General features: G+C 41.4%; 1 protein-coding gene across 5 annotated transcripts; it reads right to left on the bottom strand.

The window, feature by feature from the left end:
* Window positions 1-199: 199 nt before the first annotated feature.
* On the bottom strand, window positions 200-21,568 carry PLEKHA3 (pleckstrin homology domain containing A3). 5 transcript variants are annotated; one of them, XR_004593118.3, is made up of 9 exons: window positions 19,950-20,459; window positions 15,347-15,463; window positions 14,451-14,606; window positions 13,351-13,487; window positions 7,471-7,635; window positions 6,737-6,780; window positions 6,017-6,093; window positions 3,869-4,018; window positions 200-2,226 (listed from the first exon to the last, which is right to left on the bottom strand). XR_004593118.3 is itself a non-coding variant. In XM_034428553.3 (9 exons), the coding sequence occupies exons 1-8, from the start codon at window positions 19,990-19,992 to the stop codon at window positions 3,927-3,929; spliced, it is 831 nt and encodes a 276-aa protein (XP_034284444.1). In that variant the 5' UTR covers window positions 19,993-20,459; the 3' UTR covers window positions 200-2,226; window positions 3,903-3,926. The 5 variants fall into 5 exon arrangements, 4 of the variants coding, with proteins under 4 accessions (XP_034284444.1, XP_034284428.2, XP_034284436.1 ...); XM_034428553.3 differs by having other exon boundaries at window positions 3,903-4,018; XM_034428537.3 differs by lacking the exons at window positions 6,017-6,093; window positions 19,950-20,459 and adding an exon at window positions 21,452-21,568 and having other exon boundaries at window positions 3,903-4,018.
* Between the last annotated feature and the right edge of the window lie 121 nt (window positions 21,569-21,689).

Here is a 21,689-nt window from a genome sequence, read left to right as displayed (position 1 = left end):
CTGCAGTCAAAGTCATACCCACATTGCCCCTCAATCCACCTGGGTAAGGTGTCCATTAGCTATGCTGCCTGGAGCACCATATAAGCTTTAATCAAAAGCATCTGAGGAGCACCAAGTTGCGAAAAGTTGCTTGTATCCTTGTAATCTAATGATTACTAATGGTCAAAATTTATTCAATTATAAATAAAGAGAGAATGTCTGTGTAAAAACTGCATTTATTGAACACTTACATCACTTTTTTTTTTAAAAAAAAAGCCATTTTTATTTTTTTTTAAAAGTGCTCCATGGTCAATACATTATTAACTAAATCTATTCCAAAGTGAATAAAAAACAAAAATATACATTTCAAAACACTTAACAACTTTGGACACAACCCTTCAGACATGTCTGTGCAAACATTGCTGAACTTCAAGTCCCATATTTCCTCTTTGCTCTGGCAGAAACAGAGTGGCATCGCCAGAGCTGTTTCAGGCCAACCGGGCCCATGATGTACCACAAATCAGGGGTCCCCAATCTTTGCAACTTTAAGACTTGTGGACTTCACCTCAGTTGGTTAAGGAATTCTGGGAGTTGAAGTCCACAAGTCTTAAAGTTGGCACGGTTGGGAACCCCTGCCATAGATGACTGCTACATGCTTTAGTTAGAATTTGGCCTCCCAGCATCGACAGAGGCAAGTGGCAGGGAGTGAATAGAAGAGAGGATCTTGCTGTATTTTTCTGCTTTTCTGAGACTAGGGCTCACCATGGTGAAAGCCACCCTCCCTTTGGCATAAAGAATCATTAACATACATGTTCTGTCTCAAACATGAATACATTACAACAACATCTGAAGAGCAGACTCTAAAAAGCAGCAGTAAATTAAAAAAAAAAACTTTGGTGAAAAGACACTCTGAAGATTAGTTTTGCCTGGCACTAAAAAAGAAAAGGGGGGGGGGAGAAGCAGGTGGGGTGGTCAGTCCAGACAAAGGAAGCATTGTTTAACACAAGAAGATTAAAATATGCCTTTACTTGAGGTTGTAAGCTCCCAACACTGGATGGATTCTACCCAATTAACTTGAAAAAACAAACAAACACTGCCACAAGGCATATTTAGTGAGGAAAATCTCAACAAGAATTAAGTCTGTTTTCTTATCTTTTCATTGCAGTAACATTAAATAGGCATTTTATGGTGCAAAAAGGAATACATATCTTTTAAAATGTTAAAATATCTTTAACCAGTGTATAGCATAATGCCTCATAATCACATATGCGTGCTTAAAAAAATACTGCACATCCATGACATATTTCTGATTGGCTATATTTCTGGGTGCAAGTCAAAGAAAAAATGCAGATGCTTTGAGCTATTAGGCTGGGATTTAATTAATCAGGTAAGGTCTAACTCAAATTAAGCACTATAAAATCTCACCGACTTTACTGCATATCCCTGTCACTTGATAGCATTGGTGTGACTTTGAAGTGTTTAATTTTGGCTGAAATATTCCCTCCGATTCATTGACATTCTACCTTGTTCAATGGAATTTCAGATATATTTTAAAAATCTAGACTGTACCTTTAAAAAAAAAGACACGGTGGTGGATGAGAGATTACTTATGAGATACCTTTTAGGAATCATCTCAGTCTTTTAACAAACTCCACCACAAACCTGTCCTGAAATAAAGGTGCCATTACAATATGATGGACTGCCACTGATGTTGGTGAGAAAGAGACTGTACTCAGGGGAATACATTTCTGATAAAGCAACTCTGGGATTAAATTCAGTGGATCAGTCTAGGGCACAGGTTTTCCCTACTCTAGATCTGAAATCTGTTTCTCAAGGTTGGCCTGACTATCACACCCAGTAAAAAGAGCAGTATTTACAAAGATGCATTCACCTATCTATTAAAAAATACCCAAACTGAAATTTTCTTTTTAAGAAAATACTTTTGCAAGTCAACTATATAAAGATAAAATACACTTCAAATATAGTTTTTACATTATTCTATAAAGTGCAGAGAAAACCTTCACATAGGGAACTACTACTCCCTCACGATGAGAGCAGAATTACAGCAGCTTTTGCATAGCATTACTCAGAGGCAGTGGGGGGGTCTTCTCTTGCCTCAGGAGATTAGCTCAGAAAGAGTCTCTTCGGGCACTCTGGGTTTCTGAGACAGTAACAGCTTTGCTTCAGGAACAGCCGGTGGTGCCAAATCTCCATTGAGGGCTCCTCTAGAATTGAATGCTGCTAGTCCTGCAACATGAAAAGCACACTTCAATCAATTTGCCCTTCTTTGCTTACTTTATACAAGGAGACACCATCCTATCTGAATCACAGGGCTGTGAGCTTAAGCAAAGATGTTCCAAATGAAGCCTTAACTCTACTCTTCTCTGGCAGTTTTGCTTCATGTGTACACAGATGTATACCTAGGAAGCTCTTACATCAGATGCTTCTCCACTTAAGCATGATCTACTTGTAGATGCCCTCTGAACTTGGTTTGGGTTTTTTGCAGACATTTCATTAACCAACTGGGTAACATCTTCATTGTTCAAAGGGAGTGTGGTTTGTGCTTTGTTTATATACAGTGGTTTGCCCTGTCAGTGTACCCTAAATGTTACCTAACTGGGTGATGAAATGTCTGCAGGCAAACAACCAAAGTCAGAGAGCACCAAGGACTCCACCGTTCAGCCCTGAGCTACAAGTATTTTTTTCTATTGCTATCTAGTTAGGCTAGCAATAGCTTTGGTATGCCAACCTTCCCACTGCCATATATTTTATACCATACCAAGAAGTCATCCCAAGATCTAAGTCGTACATATAAATCACATTTCAGAATTAGATACCTTCTGAAGAAAGCTAGTTTTTGGGACCTGCTTAGGTATAAGATCCCATTAAAAGCACCCAGCCTCATGTGTTGGGAATCCTATGTGCAATTCAGAGCACTGACTACAGGAATGGACTGCCTTTGTAAGCCAGGGCTGCACAACTGGGGAGAAGCAGAGGTTATAGTGGCAGGATCATGTCACATGAAAGAGTAAGACCAGGATTTTCTTTTCTTTTCTTTTCCCCTGGGGGGAAGGGGGGGAAAGGATTTCTTTGATTTTTAAAACTATTTCACTCCCAAATGGGAAATACACTGCTATGGGTTTTCAATCACTGTAGTCAGACAGAGATGAGAGGCTATAAAAAAAGAGACTTGAGACCTCACACTGTCCAATTCTTCGTCCTGTTCGTCTCCTTCACACAACAAGAAACACCACTGAGTTTAATTTTAATTTAAGATTAATTTTAACTTAATTTTAACTTAAGATACATAATGGGCACATAAAAAAAGTGCCACTTAATATCAATAAAGAAGTTAGGAAAAATATCTCTCTGAATTGCAACTTCGGTGTTTCTTGCACACTTTTTCACTGCTTATAGCATTTGCCTGTTCTCTATCTTTAACAAACTACTGAATCCATCTTAGTTGAATGAATATGGTGCAAGAGAGTTGCTGCAATTTATTTTGGTATTCACTGTTATTCTAGCAAAAACACAGACTAAGATGTAAGAAAAATGAGTACAAAGTAATGACAAAGTAACATCCATAAGGCAGAGATGAAATGCTCCCAGTTCGGACCGGATCGCCTGAACCGGTAGTGATGGCGGCGGGTGGTTCAGAGAACCGGTAGCAAAAATCCCTGCGCCCCCCCATGCCCAACTGAGCCGCGCAATCATCAGAGGCTGTTTTTTTTACTTTTAAAAGCATTTTTTCTACAACCTCTTCGGCCAAGGAGGTTGTAGGAAAAAAATGCTTTTAAAAATAAAAAAAAGTTGGCCAAGCCCACCCAGTCACATTACCCACCCACCCCCACCAAGCCACGCACACAGAACCGGTAGTAACAAATTTTACATTTCACCACTGCTGTAAGGTCGTATGTCCTTACTGTCTGTATCTTCAAAGTTAACATCTATGGAAGGTTCTGTATCTGAGACTGTTCTTCTCCACCGGTGGGAAAGTTGATGGGAAGACACATTTGGTTCTTTTCCAAAGCGACTGCTCCTAAAATTAAAATATTGCACAGGTTTTCACATGTTTTTAAGACAACAGTTCTCTTGGGTTCATTAATCTTGTTTGTAAATCCCTGACATATGTTGCCAAAAAAATAATACAGCAAAAAATAAAAAGGTGAAGAATCACTTCAGGTTAAACATAAATACTCTGCTAAGGAGTTAAACCAGATGGTACACAAAATTCCCAAATATCATTTTGAAGATTTGGGTGGCAGGGCTATTTATGGTATGAAGTTAATGTTAATATAGATTTTAATAAACACTTCATTACGCATGCCCTATTGAGTTTCTAAAGCTATAAAACCAGATTGACTCTACAGGTGTCACTCGAGAAGCATTTTTTAGAAGAGAAATGATGGTTACACAAACTTGGTTGACCTATGTTGATTTATTAAATTTTTGAAGGAGAACAAAAATTAAAATCAAGAAAAGAACTGGAAACACAAAGTCGCATATATACTGTCAATAGTTTGCTCATGTTCAATTGACAGAAAGGTTTAAAATGGACAAGAGTTATGATTTTTACAAATGAGAAAACTGAATTTAAATTGGATTTGTGTACCAGTAATGAACATGTTATTTTAAGATCTTATTGAAAATGAATATAGAAGATGAATATGTTAAAGACTGCATGATTAGATGGGCAAAGTAATTTTTGATCAGTAGGAAATCATGTGTTGCAAAGGACTGAAATTTACATTCATACATCAATTTACATTGAATGGTAATTTGAAAGATAATTTTTATAAGATGATGTATGGTTGGTACTAGTACTAGTTACTAGTACTAACACCTTTAACACATTAAATTGTTGAAGGTGCATAAGAGTGTCAAATATATGTTGCAAATGCAAAGTGAGGTACTTTTCTTTAATGGACATGTAAGAAAGCTAACAATACTGGGATCCGATACGTATTTTAATCCAGAGAATTCTTAAAATAAATGTACAACTGAAATCAGAAAAAAAAATTAGGTTTGATGGATAAAAAGACTGAAAGAAAACATGGGACTTGTTTTTATATATGATAACCATAGCAGGATTTCTGTATGCAAGAAGTTAGAAAAATCCTACAAAATTCCTACAATAGAAGAATGGATGGTGAAGCCCATGGCATTGGTTGAGATGGTAAAGCTGACTATTTTGATAAAAGAAAAGAGCTTGTCCAGCTTTGTTTCTATCTGGAAACCACTTATGGATTTTTTGCTTGTAACTTAAAGAAATGAAACTTTAATTTTGGAATTTATTAGAACTAATTATAGAAATGCTGTGTATTATTGTTGATTAAGAGGTCAATGTATTTTATATTTGTATCTGTACCAAGGAAAGTTAGAAATTATTCTTTCATATTTCCCCTTTTCTCTGAAAATTCTATCTTTGCTCTTTTTCTGATCTTTTCTTTTTCTAATTTCTATTTTTGTTTCTTTGTATTTTATCTTTCATTGAAATTACAAAAATAACAAATTACAAAATAACAAAAATTAACAGCTAGCATTTTGTATAGCATTCAATATGAGGTAAAGGAAATGAAAAACGGACTTATGACCCATGCTCAAATTTATGGGCAGTGCAGCACCTCCGAGTCCCATGATCAAAATTCAGACATTTGGCAACTGCCCACATTAAACTGCAGGAGCACTTTAATTTCCCCCACCTGCCTAGCTTCACACACACACCTATGACCTTTTGGCCACCCTGCACAGTGTTCTTCATCTGGGGCGCTTCACCCACCCCAGCAAGCATAATTCACTCAGCTGCCTTCTCAGTTCCTCACACCAACCTCCACTTTTTATGCCCGGCTGCTAAAGCAGAAGCACCTTTTGCTGTTTCTTTTTCAGACCCCCAACCATTCAGCTACGTAGGGTGCTCCAGCTTCTACACAGCTTCATAGCCCACCCTTGCAGCAAGGTGCCAAGATGCAGCATCTAGGAATCCTAGCAAGTATCAGCAGTCAGCGCAGCTTTATAAAGACAGCACTCATGGAATCACCTGTAGGAAACATTTGCTGGAGAAGCTGGGTCTGAGAAGGAAACATCAAAGGCAGCGAGATGCTTGAGCTGCAGCAGCTGGGCACAAAAAGGCAAAAGGTTGGTGTAGTGAATTGGGAGAGAAGGCAGCTAAATAAACAAACTTACTTGCTGGGGCAAGCTGGGAAGTTCTGGGTGTAGGGTGGCCAAAGGGCAGAGATAGGTGGATAGGTTGAATTGGAGGCAGTCCCGTAAACTTATTGAAGCTTGGGGCTGGGAGGGACTAAACCCAGAATGGATTGGATTGGGATAGGGTGGGTACTCATTTATCAGCCTGTAATTCTTTGTTAACAACCACAATGAGAGTGCTGGGATTGCCGTAGTACACCAGTCAGTCATGTGATATATCACTTTTGAGTGCCCTGATTTACAATGTCATAACTGTGAATAGTCACTAAATGAGGACTGCCTGTACAAAACAGAACTGTCATAGTGAATTCAATCTAGTCATGAATTAATTTTCAATTATATCAGGCAAGAGAAACTCACCAGAACCACATTTTTCCAAAATTAATGTGAGATTATATGGGGCAACAGGCTGTGAATTTCAATTGCCAAACCATGGAGTATTTCCATTTATTTGGGATCGGACAATATCTCACAATGTGATAAGTGAACCTTAACATTATGGTTCTAATTTGTTTGATTTTGGAATAATATTTAATCACAACTTCATACTTACCTCTCAAGAGTACAAGTTCCAGGATGGCTAACAGAACGTTTCATCTAAAAAATAATATAAGTAATAAAGCAGGTTATTATAACTTTTGAAATACTGTTTTTTGTCTATTCCTAATGAAATATTATTTTAAAATATGTATTTTAAATGTTTTTTCAGAATGTACAGGAACATGCATTATATGAACATAAATGACATGGCATTTATAACATCATAATTTTAAAAAATACATTATTGTTTTTATTGTTGGTTTTAGTATTTAGTTTCCCAACGGTAAGAAGGCCTTGAAGCACTATGTTTTAAGTAAATGAGGATTAACAGGCTAGGTCTACACTCTGTGCTTTAGAAGTTACCAGGTTTGCAGAAGAAACCATGGGTGCTTGGAAGGGAATAGAACAGTTTAGGGCTGGAGGTCCTCTATTTCCTTTAAACTCCATAGGTTACCATAGTGTTTTGCTCATAGACAAATATGGAGTTTATTGGGCAGTAAAAGTATGAGATAATATCCTCCTCAACATGCAAGATTGCTATCAGAAGTACATGTTTCTAAAACAAGGCATTTAAAAATAGGCAAGTTTTCCTGAGAAGGTTTGAGACTCTCATAACTTTGGGCAGAGGCCTAGCCTGGTGACCTGAACAAGGACAGCACTGAGGAACCATATGCTAGCTTATCCCCTACTGCTCCTTCACAAAGTTCCCCAAATCTTCAAGAATGTTTGACATTAAAGATATCCAACCATTTGTACAGGTGAAGGAGACACAGGAGAAACTAAAGGATCAGGATGAGGCAATGGAAACATCTCCGGCTTAAATTTGGCATTTGCTATTTTCACACATTCTTCAAGCGTAGTGATAAACGTGTCACAGGTGGCACTGAGCAAGGAAGAAGCTTCATTCATATTCTGGAAACAAAAGGAAAGAGCAGATATTGAAAACTCTTAGAGCAAAGAGTTTCCTAGCAAAACTTTTCACCAATTTAACTCTAATTTAATTACAAACCAGAAATTGTAATTACTGGTTTGTAGGGACTTAGCTTACTTTGATGAACACCAAACATTTTTCTAACGGGTGGGTGGGGTGCAGATGTTCACTGTACCACCTCAGATATTTTTGGTTCTGATAACTTTATGACATGATAAAAAGTTATTAAATATTTAAAGAGAGCGAACAGGCAGCTTTCCAGATGTTGGCAAACTGGAGAAGCCCAAGCCAACATATTCATTATGAATACAGGAGCACATGAACAGTGCAAGGAGCTGGAGCTAATGAACTAAATGGCCTCTAAGATTCTCTGTGAGTCAATGTTTATGTTTCTTGCAAGTGAACCTGAAATGCATCTCCTAAACCAGAGATGGCAGATTTTATTTCTCTTTTCCATTGCAGCAGGGATGGCATTCCCCCCTTGCTTTGATACAAAAGATTGCAAAAGCAATTATTCAGGGTTGTATTATCACAACAACTAATTAACCTTACGGAGAAAATCGAAGAATTGTTAACCTCCATCTCCTGAGAACAAAGATCTCTCAATTCGTTAAATACAAATTTAATGGCTTTCAAGCTTTGGAAATGGATTTTGACTTAGCAGGCAACTATGCAAAAAGAGGCTAGAAGAGCTACTGGCTTTTACATTTACACAAATGAAACAACATACTGTAACAATTTATCTATTATTTGTGATCCTTATAAAATGCGAAGATTCTAAAATCACTATCTTTTAAAGATGTATTCTAAATTGGGTTGGGATTCTGCCAAGATTCTGATAATACTGGATTTCTAACTGATGGCTTTATTTCAAAACAGGCAGAAGCAAATAGTTATTATTTCTTTAGATGCTGAGAAAGGTTTTATAAGGTAGGGGGAGTATGTTGATCTGAAGCAAATGGACTCCACAAAAGTCTGGATATTCATATCTTAATTGTTAAGTATGGTATGGTTAAGTAGGTACATTTATTGAGCAACTAGAACATGTATAGAACGTGTATTTTCTTTTTTTAATCTACAACACAAAATCTCAATAGAAATTACATAAATTACATATATATGTTTAAATAATTAGTCTTTCAACATTCTAATTTTGTCAACAGAAATTCTGAAAATATTGTCAATAATGTGGTAATTGAGATAAAGTAGAAAATAGCATTGCCTCCAGAAGTTGCTTTGTATTTCATAGTTAAGCTAGATGCATCTACCTCAATCTTATTATTTTAATACAAGAGTTTAAGATGTCTAATTAATCTATAAATTGGGTAGATAAGACTACATATTATTCAGTAATAATTCTGATATGTTAACCCATGTGTTTTGCAATTGTTTACTGATTTTATATATATATATATATATATATATATATATATCTTGGTTTAATGACTTCTAAAAATGTTTCTCACACTGGTTAATATAAATTTAGCTCCATTTTGATAGCAATGAAACAAGAAACAGATGTATGGTCTAGAATTCCTTTAGTTTTCCAGGTAAAATAAATGCAATTTTCAACAATTACGGAGACCTGGTTGGGCCATGAGGGGGGGGTTCCCCTCGTGGATATGTGCCCACCAGGTTTCCGAGCATTCCATCAGCCGAGAGCTCAGGGCAGGGGTGGGGGGGTGGCGGTTATTATAAAGGAAAGTCTTGATCCGAGGGAGACCACTGTTCCACAGATAGCCGGATGTGAGTCCCTTTTTGTGAGGTGGGGTCGTGGAGTACAGATGGGCTTGTTGATCACGTACCTGGCTCCCTGCCGCGTGGCAACGGCCCTGCTCGAGCTGCTCAACGTCATAGCTGAGGTGGCGGTTGGTACCCCCAGACTTCTAGTCATGGGGGATTTCAACCTGCCATCTGTCGGCAAAACGTCTGAGGTGGCTCGGGAGTTCATGGCTTCCATGACGGCCATGGACCTTACTCAGTTAATTCATGACCCCACTCACACGGGTGGACACACTCTGGACTTTGTTTTTGTCTCTGGTCAGTGGTCGAGTGGCCTTGATACAGGGGATATAGTCATCGAACCCTTGTCATGGTCTGACCACTCGCTCCTTCGACTGGACTTTCTAACCGCTGCACCCCGCCGCAGGGAGGCGGGACCGACCAGGTGGTTCCGCCCCAGGCGCCTGATGGACCCTGATAGGTTCCAGATGGAGCTTGGGCCATTTCCTGAGACTCTGGCTCATGACTCAGCTGAGGACCTGGTGGCCGCCTGGGATAGTGCGGCTGCCGGGGCCTTGGACCGTGTCATGCCTTTGCGGCCTCTGACCCGGCACCGAACTCACCTAGCTCCTTGGTTCTCCGAGGAGCTTAGGGAGATGAAGCGCCGGAAAAGACGCCTGGAGAGTAGTTGGAGGACCAGCCGCACCGAATCCAACCGAACACTGGCAAGGTCTCATATTAAGACCTACCTAGTGGTGATAAAAGCGGCGAAATTTAGCTATTTTGCCGCTCTTATCGCGTCATCAGATAATCGCCCGGCCGCCCTGTTTAGGGTGACCCGCTCCCTCCTCCATCTGGAAGTGCGGGATGACCCCTTGCAGGGCCGAGCTGAGGACTTTGTGCAGTATCTGTATGACAAAATCGCTCAGATTCGGGAAGGGCTGGCCTCTGACTGGGTATGTCCGGATGGGATGACTGAGGCAGGTCTTGAGAGTGTTATCTGGGGGGAGTTCGATCCTGTGGCTCCCGAGGACATGGACAGGGTCCTGGGATGGCTGAACGCGACCACATGTTTATTGGACCCGTGTCCCTCCTGGTTGGTACTGGCTTCCCGGGAGGTGACACGAGGCTGACTCCAGAAGATTGTTAACGCTTCTTTGAGTGAGGGGGTCCTGCCGGCCGCTTTGAAAGAATCGGTTGTGAGGCCCCTCCTCAAGAAGCCCTCTCTGGATCCGGCTGTTTTGGCTAACTATCGTCCTGTCTCCAACCTTCGCTTCGTTGCGAAGGTTGTTGAGAGTGTGGTAGCGCAACAGCTTCCCCGGTACCTGGATGAAACTGTCTATCTAGACCCGCTCCAGTCCGGCTTCCGGCCTGGGCACAGCACGGAAACGGCATTGGTCGCGTTGGTGGATGATCTCTGGAGGGCTCAGGATAGGGGTTGCTCCTCTATCCTGGTCCTGTTAGACCTCTCAGCGGCTTTTGATACCATCGACCATGGTATCATGTTGCACCGGTTGGCGGGGTTGGGGGTGGGGCCACCGTTCTGCGGTGGTTCTCCTCCTACCTCTCTGACCGGTCGCAATCTGTGTTGACGGGGGGGCAGCGGTCGACCCCGAGGCACTTTGCTTGTGGGGTGCCACAAGGGTCGGTCCTCTCGCCCCTTCTGTTCAACATTTATGTAAAGCCGCTGGGTGAGATCATCCGTGGCTTCGGGGTGGAGTTCCATCAGTACACTGATGACACCCAGCTGTACATCTCCACCCCAGGCCACCCCAACAATGCCCTTGAAGTGATGTCCCAGTGCCTGGAGGCCGTGCGGGCCTGGATGGGGAGAAACAGGCTCCGACTCAACCCCTCCAAGACCGAGTGGCTGTGGCTTCCAGCGTCCCGATATAGCCAGCTGACGCCATCGCTGGCTATTGGGGCGAATCACTCGCCCCCACGGAGAGGGCTCGCAACTTGGGCATCCTCCTGGACGCACGGCTGTCTCTAGAAGATCATTTGACGGCCGTGGCCAGGGGGGCTTTTTATCAGGTTCGCCTGATACGCCAGTTGCGCCCCTTTCTAGATCGGGACTCTCTACGCACAGTCACTCAGGCACTCGTCACTTCCCGCCTGGACTACTGCAACGCTCTTTACATGGGGCTCCCCCTGGGGTGCACCCGGAGGCTCCAGCTGGTCCAGAACGCGGCCGCGCAGGGGATTATGGGGGCGACGAGGCGCTCCCATGTGACACCTCTCCTGCGCGAGCTGCATTGGCTCCCGGTGGTCTTCCGGGTGCGCTTCAAGGTGTTGGTGACCACCTTTAAAGCGCTCCATGGCTTAGGGCCGGGGTACTTACGAGACCGCCTTCTGCCACCAATAGCCTTCCACCGGCCAGTACGCTCGCACAGAGTGGGCCTCCTCAGGGTGCCGTCCGCCAGACAATGTCGGCTGGCGACCCCCAGGGGGAGAGCCTTCTCTGTGACGGCGCCCACCCTCTGGAACAACCTTCCCCCAGAGTTACGTATAATAACAGACCTCCGGATTTTTCGTCGGGCCCTGAAAACCTATTTATTTCAACTAGCTGGGCTGGCTTGAGCTAAATTTTAAATTGATTTTAAATTGGGTTGTTTTAATTTACGGCCAAAATATTTAATTATTTTAATACTGTTTTTTAAATTTTGTATGCTCTGTTTTTACTTAGGCTGTGCACCGCCCTGAGTCCTATTTGGAGAAGGGCGGTATAGAAATTTAATAAATAAATAAATAAATAAATAAACAAGGTTAAGAGGCTTTTCTTATTTGCTATTTATTAAATAACTTGGAAGATGTACACCTCTTAATTTAGTAACCTCCCTTTATAAGGTGCAGAAGTAGATTAAAACAATATGCACCCATATACAAACACACATACACAAACACATTCCTGTTTCCCACAAGCCCACTAGGAGACCCACTTTCTTCATAAAACAGCTGCTGAAGTCAACACAGTAAATGGGAATAAAATGCCAATTCTTTCCATTCCAAGAACAGAAACAAACAAACAAAAAACTGCGAGAGATGGAGAAAAGGGAGAGAAATAGAATGTGATAAAATTTGGAATCCTAAACATGAAAGCACAGCAACAGTTTTGTTACATAATTCAAGTGTTTGCAGAACAGCTGCCTGCAATTACTGCAGGTTCGAATCTCGCCAAGGCTCAAGGTTGACTCAGCCTTCCCTCCTTTCTAAGGTAGGTAAATTGAGGACCCAGTTGTGGGGGCAATAAGCTGACTTTGTATAAATATACAAAAGAATGAAGGCTATTGCTTAGCGCATTGTAAGCCGCCCTGAGTCTCCGGAGAAGGGCAGCATATAAATCAAATTTAAAAAAAAAAAGTGTATTCATTTTTGAAGACACTTTCTTGTAGGGGATATTTTGTTGATATAGCAATAAAACCCTTGATTCTCTGGGTTTAATTATTGAATTTGAAGTTGATTCAATCAATAACTTTAGATGCAATATGAAAAAATTAAGACTTTGGCCATAAATAGTCCATTGTTTCTGAAGCAATTGAATTGCTTAGGTTATTTTTATCAATTTTTGTAATTTGATACGTAAAATATCTATTTAGATCAAATGATTGATACTGACATAAATTATACTGTGTAAAATGCTGTAAGTTGACAAATATGAAAAAAATTTCGTGGACATTTGTATTTAACAGACTAAAACAGAGACAACCCATCTCTCCAAAAAACCAGTTAAATTAAGGTTTTGCTATATTGGAAAGGAACAATAAACATTTAAAAATATAATCTAAAATATTTTGTATATCTGTGAGATTCTATTATTACTGGTAGTATGGCAGTGTTGGACTGTTAAAGCTATGGATCCACCATGATACTATTGCACATCCTTATAATCCAAGAATTTAAAACTATTGCACATCCTTATAATCCAAGAATTTAAAATGAGTAAATAAAAACTCTTTCAAACAATTAAATATTACCTCAATGCTTGGTGAGGAATGATTCCCATCATGATGTACATATTCTTGTATTGTATGGACCTGCTGCATCAAGAGGTCACAATAGAGACGCAGTTCAGACATTTTGGTTTTTAGAGATTCGTTGGTTTCACTTATTTCTGGAACAATATCAAAAAACGGAAACTTACTAAGCATGGTTATAAGTGCCCTCCTCAAAAATAAAAATCAATATTCACATTTAATCTCATTCAAATTGACAGCAACTTGTTAAACTTCTGCTCTTTTTGCCAGTTTCCAATTTTGCCTCTATTTTGTAATTCATAAATACATTTTTCCCAATGGGCCTACTAAGTGTGCAGAACATCCTAAATAACTGTTTTGATGCACCCTGCAAAAGTGACTGATGGCTATGTTGGTTCCATTGAAAACAGAGATGCTATCTTACACAGAAAACAGTATTAATATTTATGGGTCAATTTTGTCTTCTTTTATTTGTATTATTTATGTCCAACTGCAGAATCACTCCGAATTTTTTTTAAGTATCTGGGTTCTCTGAATGGGAGGATTCCAAGAATTATTATCCAATTTTTCTTCCCCTGACAGACACTTTCAGGGCGTTTTTTGCCCCAAAAATGGCCTGAAAACAGCAAAAAAAATGGCCCAAAAAACAGCCCCAAAATGCCCTGAAAATAGCCCGAAAAATGTCCTGTTTTTTGGCTGTTTATCGGGCCATTTTTCGGGCTGTTTTCTAGTGCTCCGGTGCCCACAAAGACCAGCACGCATGTGCGGGCTGGAAACCAGAAGAGCAGCTGATGATGGCACACATGCCCACAGAGAGGGCTCTGTGTGCCACCTCTGGCACACGTGCCATAGGTTGCCATCACATGTATAGGCTTTCCTGCTTGAACAGAGGATTAGACTAGAAGACCTCCATGGTCTCTTCCAACTCTGTTATTTTGCTAAGCAAAACTACAAAAGCTCCTCTACTGTTCAACACATAGGAAGTGAATCATGGTGCTTTCTAGCCATGAAAGAAAAAGAAATAAAATTACATGTACTTTTGATAGTTTTGAAGAAAGTAGCTTTAAAGAATTCCATAATATTTTAGGAAACATATGCACCTTTTTCTTTTTTAGTTTTGGCATCAGTCAGGCAAGCTTTGGAGCTCCCAAGGGCTACTAGCCATCTTTGTCGCTCAGCAGCATTAACAGCTTTCATGTAGAAATGCTGTTCTCCTGGAATTATTAGCTCCATTCTGGTGCTATCTGTAGGATGAACTTAGGAAAAAGAGAAAACATAAAATAAGCTTATACATTTTCTTAAATCACCTAGAATAAGAAAAGTGTTAGCTAAATAAAACTTATGTCCAGTATTCATACATCAAATTTAACTGCCCATCACCCACACAGAGAGGCTCTGGGGGATGTACAATTTAATCAATAATAAAAGATTTTTAAAAATTAGGATTTTTTTAAATATAAAATGTGTTACTTTAGGAAAAGGATTGACAAAGCAGTGCTGACAGGCACCAATTCACTCGCAAAAGCCCCTCCCCCTGTGCATGGCATTGCAGAAGGATAACAGAAAGATATACTTGTGTAATTAGTGCTGTTTTCTCTGTGATTCTGTGATATTAACATATATTTCATTCTTCAGATTTAAGGGTTTGTATTCAAAGGTAGACTACACCTACTAAGATGTTCTTTGTGTTTTATTAAAAATTGCCACCAAAGGCAGGTTCACCTATGGAATCGGGATCAGAGGCAGATATCCTTTTAAACTAAGGAAAAAAGATGTCTCAAGGACATGTTCAGTTTTGAAAACTATGTTTAGTTCCAGAATTGAGCTCCTGTCATTTCTTAGGATCCTTCTTCTCCCCCCAAGTTGTTATGGCTTCATATTGTGTGTTCCTATAAGTAAGCAATATAGAACCAAGCCTAGCTGTACACCACCATGCCTTAAAACTGATAACTGCACAGACCAAAACAAAAGGCCAATGCCTCACTGCTAATCTTACCTTTGATTTCACAAACGGCCATCTTTATACTTCCTTTGCTGCCTTTACAAACATCATCCTGTGAATCGTAGTAGGACAATATCCCGTTATCCAGAACAAACCAGCGAGGCTTCCAACCTAAGAAAATAGCAGAAAATTATGTTCATCTGTTTTGCTACAAATATAATTTTCATATATACTGCAATACCATCCTTCATATAGAACTTGCAGCTGAAAGCAAGATTCATGTTCATTCACATTTTGGGGCATAAATGATGTCATTTTAATAACATACATAGACTAACCTACATTTTGAAAATTGATATTTATTAGACAGGTAGAAAGACCTAAATAGCCCATCTAAAGAACTTTAGATTGCTGATAAATTTCACTTCTGCAATTCATTCTTCTGGCATAGATGGACATATTAAGTTTATGCATCTGCTGTTTTAAAAGATTTATACAGCTGCCATATTATATAAAGTAGTTGTAGGTGGCTAACAACAAAGAGACTAATTATAGATTTCTTTTTCCAAACAACAAATAGACAGATAACAAGATACCAAAAAATGCAAAATCCTTCGATACCATTAAGCACCATAACAATCCCATTAAACCACCAATATAGGGCTCATCTTAACAGCCTTTGGGAAGGTGAAGATGTTTGGTGCCCTCCACTTCAGAGGGGAGGTAGATCCACAAGTTAGGCACATGTACAAGAAAGGTTTCCTTTCTAAAACCTACCAGGTGATTGGGGGGGGGCGCTACAGCAACCTATTCCAATCTAGTGGGGTGGCTAGATGTCCTCCAGAAGAGGAAGATAACTGAAAACTGGTTCCATGCCACATAGGCTTTAAAAGTGATAACCAGAATCTTGAAAGAAGCCCATTCAGTTGGTGCAACAGTGGTATAACATGGTCCACCTGTGGGTTGTCCAGAATTGCACATATTACTGCATTTTGGATTGAACTCCAGTTGCAAGTGGCTTTACAGGGCAGCCCTGTGTAGGGTACATTGCAATAATAATCCAAATGGGAAATGACCTGGGCACGATTGACTGTGAGCAGGATTTCCCAGTTCTACAATTGTGCAGCTGAGACACAAGCTGAATCTGTGCAAAGGCCCCTCTGGATATGACTGCCATCTACTCTTTGAGCAGGAATCCCTAGTATAGGAAGGCCTCCAAATTGTGCAGCAACCTTGTCAAAACTGTAATACATTAACTCTTCAGATCCGGGAGTCCCAAAATCCAGAAACACTCTGTCTTGCTGGAGTCATGTAGCCAGTTTCTTTCCATCCAGATCCAGATCCTCCAGGCTTTGGGTAAACACTTAAATGGCATCATTTGTCCAGCTTGGGCTTTCCACTTAATAAAACAGAGTTTAAGAAAACCTTTGAAAAAATAATATTTTTAACTAGCAACATCTACAGAGTATATGTGTGTTGGTGGGGAGGTTAAACTCTACAAGATGATGAGTACAGGTTAACTCTTTTGTTATCTGTCAATGCTGCATACATATACAAAAGGGAGAGTGCTTAGGTTGTGACAACCACCACAATCCACCCAGCATCTTTTAATTCCTTCCAACTGAAGCAAATCAGATCAAAGCAATTGCTTTTAAAGAGATCATCTTAAAAGGTACTGACATTTTAGAATGTGCAGCTTTACTTACATTCCATTAGTTCAGCGGACAAATGCTGGAGACGATCCTAGAGTCTTAAGTGAGGCATGGAATACCTTTCAAGATGAATTCTGGATTGCTTCTTCAGATACTTCCTGCAAGGCCACATTATCTCCGTGGATAAGACTAGGACTCTTGCATCTGAAAGCCCATTGTCAGATATAATCTGGCCCAGGAAAAAAAGCCTAGGTTTCAAATCCAGAGGCTCATGGCCCCTTTCTAGCTTTACTCTTATAGACTAACTATAAATGTCTACCAAATTTTCAATAAAGACAGTTAATTATCCATAAATATTGCTGTCATTTTTCCTGTTTATGGATGGATGGAATACAGTATAAATATATATGTTTCACAGAGCGGAACAAGAAAGGGACAACAGTATTAACCAAAGGCAGTGTCAAACCAAAGCCCTGATCAAATGTTTTATGGCTGTCATTGCACCATTCAGCAAAGCTGTCTGGTTCTGGATGCAAATAAGGCTTTACTAAACCCTAAAGAGCATGGTATCCTTTGCCCCCAGCTGATTCCATAAAAGAAAAAAATATTGGGTGTTTTTTTTTTTTTCAAATTCAACTTTAATGACTTCATGGAGTAAATTATGTAGTTTTCTTAATAAAATTATGGAAGCAGTTTGACATGTTTGGGCATGTCTTTAATTCCACAGTCCTATTCTTTTATAGATTACAGTATTGACAAGATGCAAAGCGTAGAATTTCTTTCAAATAGTAAGCAACAACAAAGATCTGAAGATTCAAATCCGGGGGGATTTTCCCCCCTTTTAATTTTAAGTCTCCCAGAGTTGTGGGGAACCAGGTGGCCTATAAATTGTGTAACTAAATTCTAAATACCAACCACAATCAATAGATGCCTAATCAAATGACCCAAATTCCAAACTATTTCAAGAAACTATCATGTCTAATAAGAGGTAATATTATATTTCTAATATAAATCTTAAGATTCTTGTGAGAGCCATCCTGAGGATAATTCAGGTTATGAGATGAAGCAAACAGAACATGAAGTACCATCAAAATGACTCATCTTAAAACGCATAAACTTTCCTGAAGTGGATCCTCCTCACTGATACACCTAATAATGATATCAATTACAGGACAATTTTAAATACCCTTTTGGTTATGTTTCCATCCTGAAAGACCTAACCACTTTCATCTAGGGCCATGATGGCGAATCTATGGCACACGTGCCACAGGTGGCACACAGCACCCTCTATGGGCGTGCGTGTTGTTGCCCCAATTCAGCTCTGTCGCACATGCACGCATGCCTCCCACCGAGCTGGTCATTGGGTCTCTGCCACACATACGTGGGGGGGGGCATGAGTACATGCGCAGGGAGGGGGGCACGTCACTTAACAACCGGGTTACTAATTTAACAACTGCAGCAATTCACTTAATAAATGTGGAAAAAAATGTCATCAAATGGGAAAAATTCACTTAACAAATTTTTCACTTAAGAGCATAAATTTGGGGCTCAATTGTGGTTGTATGTTGAGGACTACCTATATATGTAATTGAGACCAATGTATGACTTAGTCAGAAACAGTTAGCTTGTGGTATATGAACTAAGAACATAAATATGTCAAATATGACATAATATGACATAAATATGAGCCCTGGTGGCGCAGATTAAAGCACTGTTATTAACATCAGCTGCCTGTAATTACTGCAAGTTCAAATCTCACCAGGCTCAAGGTTGACTCAGCCTTCCATCCTTTCAAAGGTAGGTAAAATGAGGACCCAGATTGTGGGGGCAATAAGCTGACTTTGTATAAAATATATACAAAAGTATGAAGGCTATTGCTTAACGCATTGTAAGCCGCCCTGAGTCTCCGGAGAAAGGCGGCATATAAATAAAAAAAACAAAAACAAAAAACAGTGAACTGTTCTTTCTTTTGCATCTCACTTGCAGCATTTAACTGCAATATGTGATGCCTGTATTTATTTTACTATGTATTCTTCACATATACATTTTCAGAATACATATATATATATATGTTTTTCCATTTGTTTAGAGGGGTATTTTTTGGGGTAAAATACTTCCAGAATGTTAACTATCTCTTTTGGGAGTTGTGGCAAGAAAAGTCCTAAAATGTGTGGGGGAGGGAAGGAGAGGTCACTTAATAAATTTCTCACTCAACAACTTAAATTTTGGGATCAGTTGTGGTCCTAAAATGAGGATTATCTGCACGGGCTGGGACTGATGGGAGTTGGGAGTCCAGCAATCTGAAATACTACAGGTCCGGGCTATGCCTTTCATCTCCCTGTACTATCAGCAGCAGCCTCCCTGCCTCTTCCTACAAGACTTTGACCAGGCAACGCCTTGCCTCTTTCCCTCATCCAGAGGCGGTTGCCGTCCCTTTTTTTTCTCCCCACCCCACCCCACCCCACCCGCCTGCTTCGCTCGGTAGCGTAGGGTGGGGAGACAGGGAGCAGAGAGGCCGCGCCTTATTCCTCCTCGGCGTCTTCAAAGGAACAACGAGCAGCCGAGGCCGCGGGACCAACCGACAGGGCAGCCCAGCCCCCACGCGCCACTAACGGGGGCCCGCGTGCCGCATTCCTTCCTTCCCTCCCTCCCGCGGCCGAGGGTAGGCACGCGGCGTAACTAACCTACCTGTGAGGTAGTCCTAAAGGTGCTTCCCCTCTCCCCACCCCTCCCCCCCAGAGGCAACTAACTGGGCTTCCTGGGTTGTTTTTTTCCCCCCTTTGAAGACGTTTCGCTTCTCCTCCAAGAAGCTTCTTCAGCTCAAGAAGAAGCTGAAGAAGCTTCTTGGAGGAGAAGCGAAACGTCTTCAAAGGAAAAACCAGTTACCGTAGTTGCCTCTTGGGAGGAGAGGGAAAGGAGAAAAAAAAAAGAGAGAGAGAGCACCTTCGGGACAACCCCGACCTGGATGACTTGAAGAACCTCCGTAGATATATAGATATATATACCTGTGAGGTAATTCGTCCACTTGTACAGGACGCCTTCCATCATTCAGAAGAGCCGCCGCACCTGGCGCACCATCCTGCACGCCCGCCTCCTCCTCCTCCTCCTCCTCCTTCGAGAGCGGCGGCGGCGAGGCCGGCCCTCCTCGCCCCCCGCAGCCTTCCAAGGCACCGGCGGCGGCGGTGACAGCAGAGCAGCAGCGGGAGGAGGCGGAATCTGCGATGGGCATGGAGGGCTGGAGAGGCTTAGCTCAAAAGGCAGCCTCCTCCGCCGCCGTCGCCGCCTTTGGGACCCAAGGCTGCTGTGAGAGACGCGGCTGCCCAAGCGGGTTTGAAGTCACTCATTGCCCGTCTCTGAGGAAACAAAACAATGAACGACGTCTCTGCCCGGGGCTCGGCGGCTCGCCTGCCTCCTCGGTCGGTCCGCTTGCTTGCTTGCTTGCCTTCGCCTTCCCCTTTCCCTCCCCCTTTTCCCGGGCCTGTGCGTTTGATGCCATCGACCCTGACGTCTCATTTACTTCCTGGATGCAAGAAGAAGAAGAGGTTGCTGGTAGAGGGGGGGGAAAAATAGACCCTACACGCATGCTCGCATCGTTGCGGAACTCCGAAGACTACCGTCGCCTTCCATTTCCAACTCTTCCCCTCCAGGAACGAGGAGGGGAGATTCTGTACGACATCATACACCCGAGCTTCCCGCTCGGGAAGTGCATTTGTTTCTTTTTGCTACCTACTTCGTCTTTTTCCTGGAGGAACATTGCCCAGCATCACTATGGGATATAAATCTTGCTACTTCCAGCCCGGCTGGATAGCACATCGATTTTAGTGTGCCGATGTTATAATATATGCTAATATGTTGAGCTAATTCCTCAAAAGTAGACTGTTTCTTTTCTTAGCCAGTCGCACAAAATGACAAATGATGGCAAAACGATGGCCATCCAAAATGGTTTGTTCTTGGTGTTGGGCGAGTCATTAAAGGTTTGGATATTGCAATGATGAATATGTACCTTGGAGCAGGGGTCTCCAACCTTGGCAACTTTAAGCCTGGAAGACTTCAACTTCCAGAATTCCCCAGCCAGCAAAGCTGGCTGGGGAATTCTGGGAGTTGAAGTCCTCCAGGCTTAAAGTTGCCAAAGTTGGAGACCCCTGCCTTGGAATGTCTATGGAGATGAGATTCTCAATCATCGAGGTCATGGTTGTCTCGAAGGTGCTTTTTCCAAGAGGCAACTGGGCATTCTGGTTTTTTCTTGGAAGACGTTTCGCTTCTCATCTAAGAAGCATCTCAGCTTCTTCAGAGCTGAAGCTTTAATGGATGAGAAGCGAAACGTCTTCCAAGAAAAACCAGAAAGCCCAGTTGCCTCTGCACCTTTGGGACATGTGTCCTGGAGGGAAACGAAAAGTGATTATTCCTCTTTCCCTTGCCTGTGGGGAACAGTGCTATGATAAAATGATTAAATATGAACATCCTTTAGTTTTATTGCATAATTTGGCAATAAAACGTGCCTGCTCACCTTGTGATACAAATGAAGCCATTCAAGAAAATATTAGGGGTGGGTGGGGAGAGAGAAGGTTTAAGAGGCAACTCTCCCAAGGTATGACCGGTGCTTCATCTTTCACCGCCTCCGCGGAAAATCGCACCCACGAGGCAGCAAGAGACTACAACCCTGCTCATCCTATCCATGTCTAATAACCACCCTCGCTCGCTTTAAATGGACGAGAAAACGCAGCAAGAAATGCAAAGTCAACGCC

Source organism: Pantherophis guttatus, chromosome 1 (assembly GCF_059756535.1).
Source record: "Pantherophis guttatus breed Tessera chromosome 1, ASM5975653v1, whole genome shotgun sequence".
Classification (NCBI taxonomy): domain Eukaryota; kingdom Metazoa; phylum Chordata; class Lepidosauria; order Squamata; family Colubridae; genus Pantherophis; species Pantherophis guttatus.
This window is presented reverse-complemented; position numbering and strand designations above follow the sequence as displayed.

Coding starts and splice junctions, on each gene's coding strand:
- PLEKHA3 (XM_060688033.2), bottom strand. CDS start 19,992: ATGATGGAAGGCGTCCTGTACAAGTGGACGAATTACCTCACAG. Junction 4,019..6,736: donor GGAACTTGTACTCTTGAGAG/GTAAGTATGAAG, acceptor TTTTAATTTTAG/GAGCAGTCGCTTTGGAAAAG. Junction 2,227..3,902: donor TAACTTTGAAGATACAGACA/GTAAGGACATAC, acceptor TTCATGTTGCAG/GACTAGCAGCATTCAATTCT.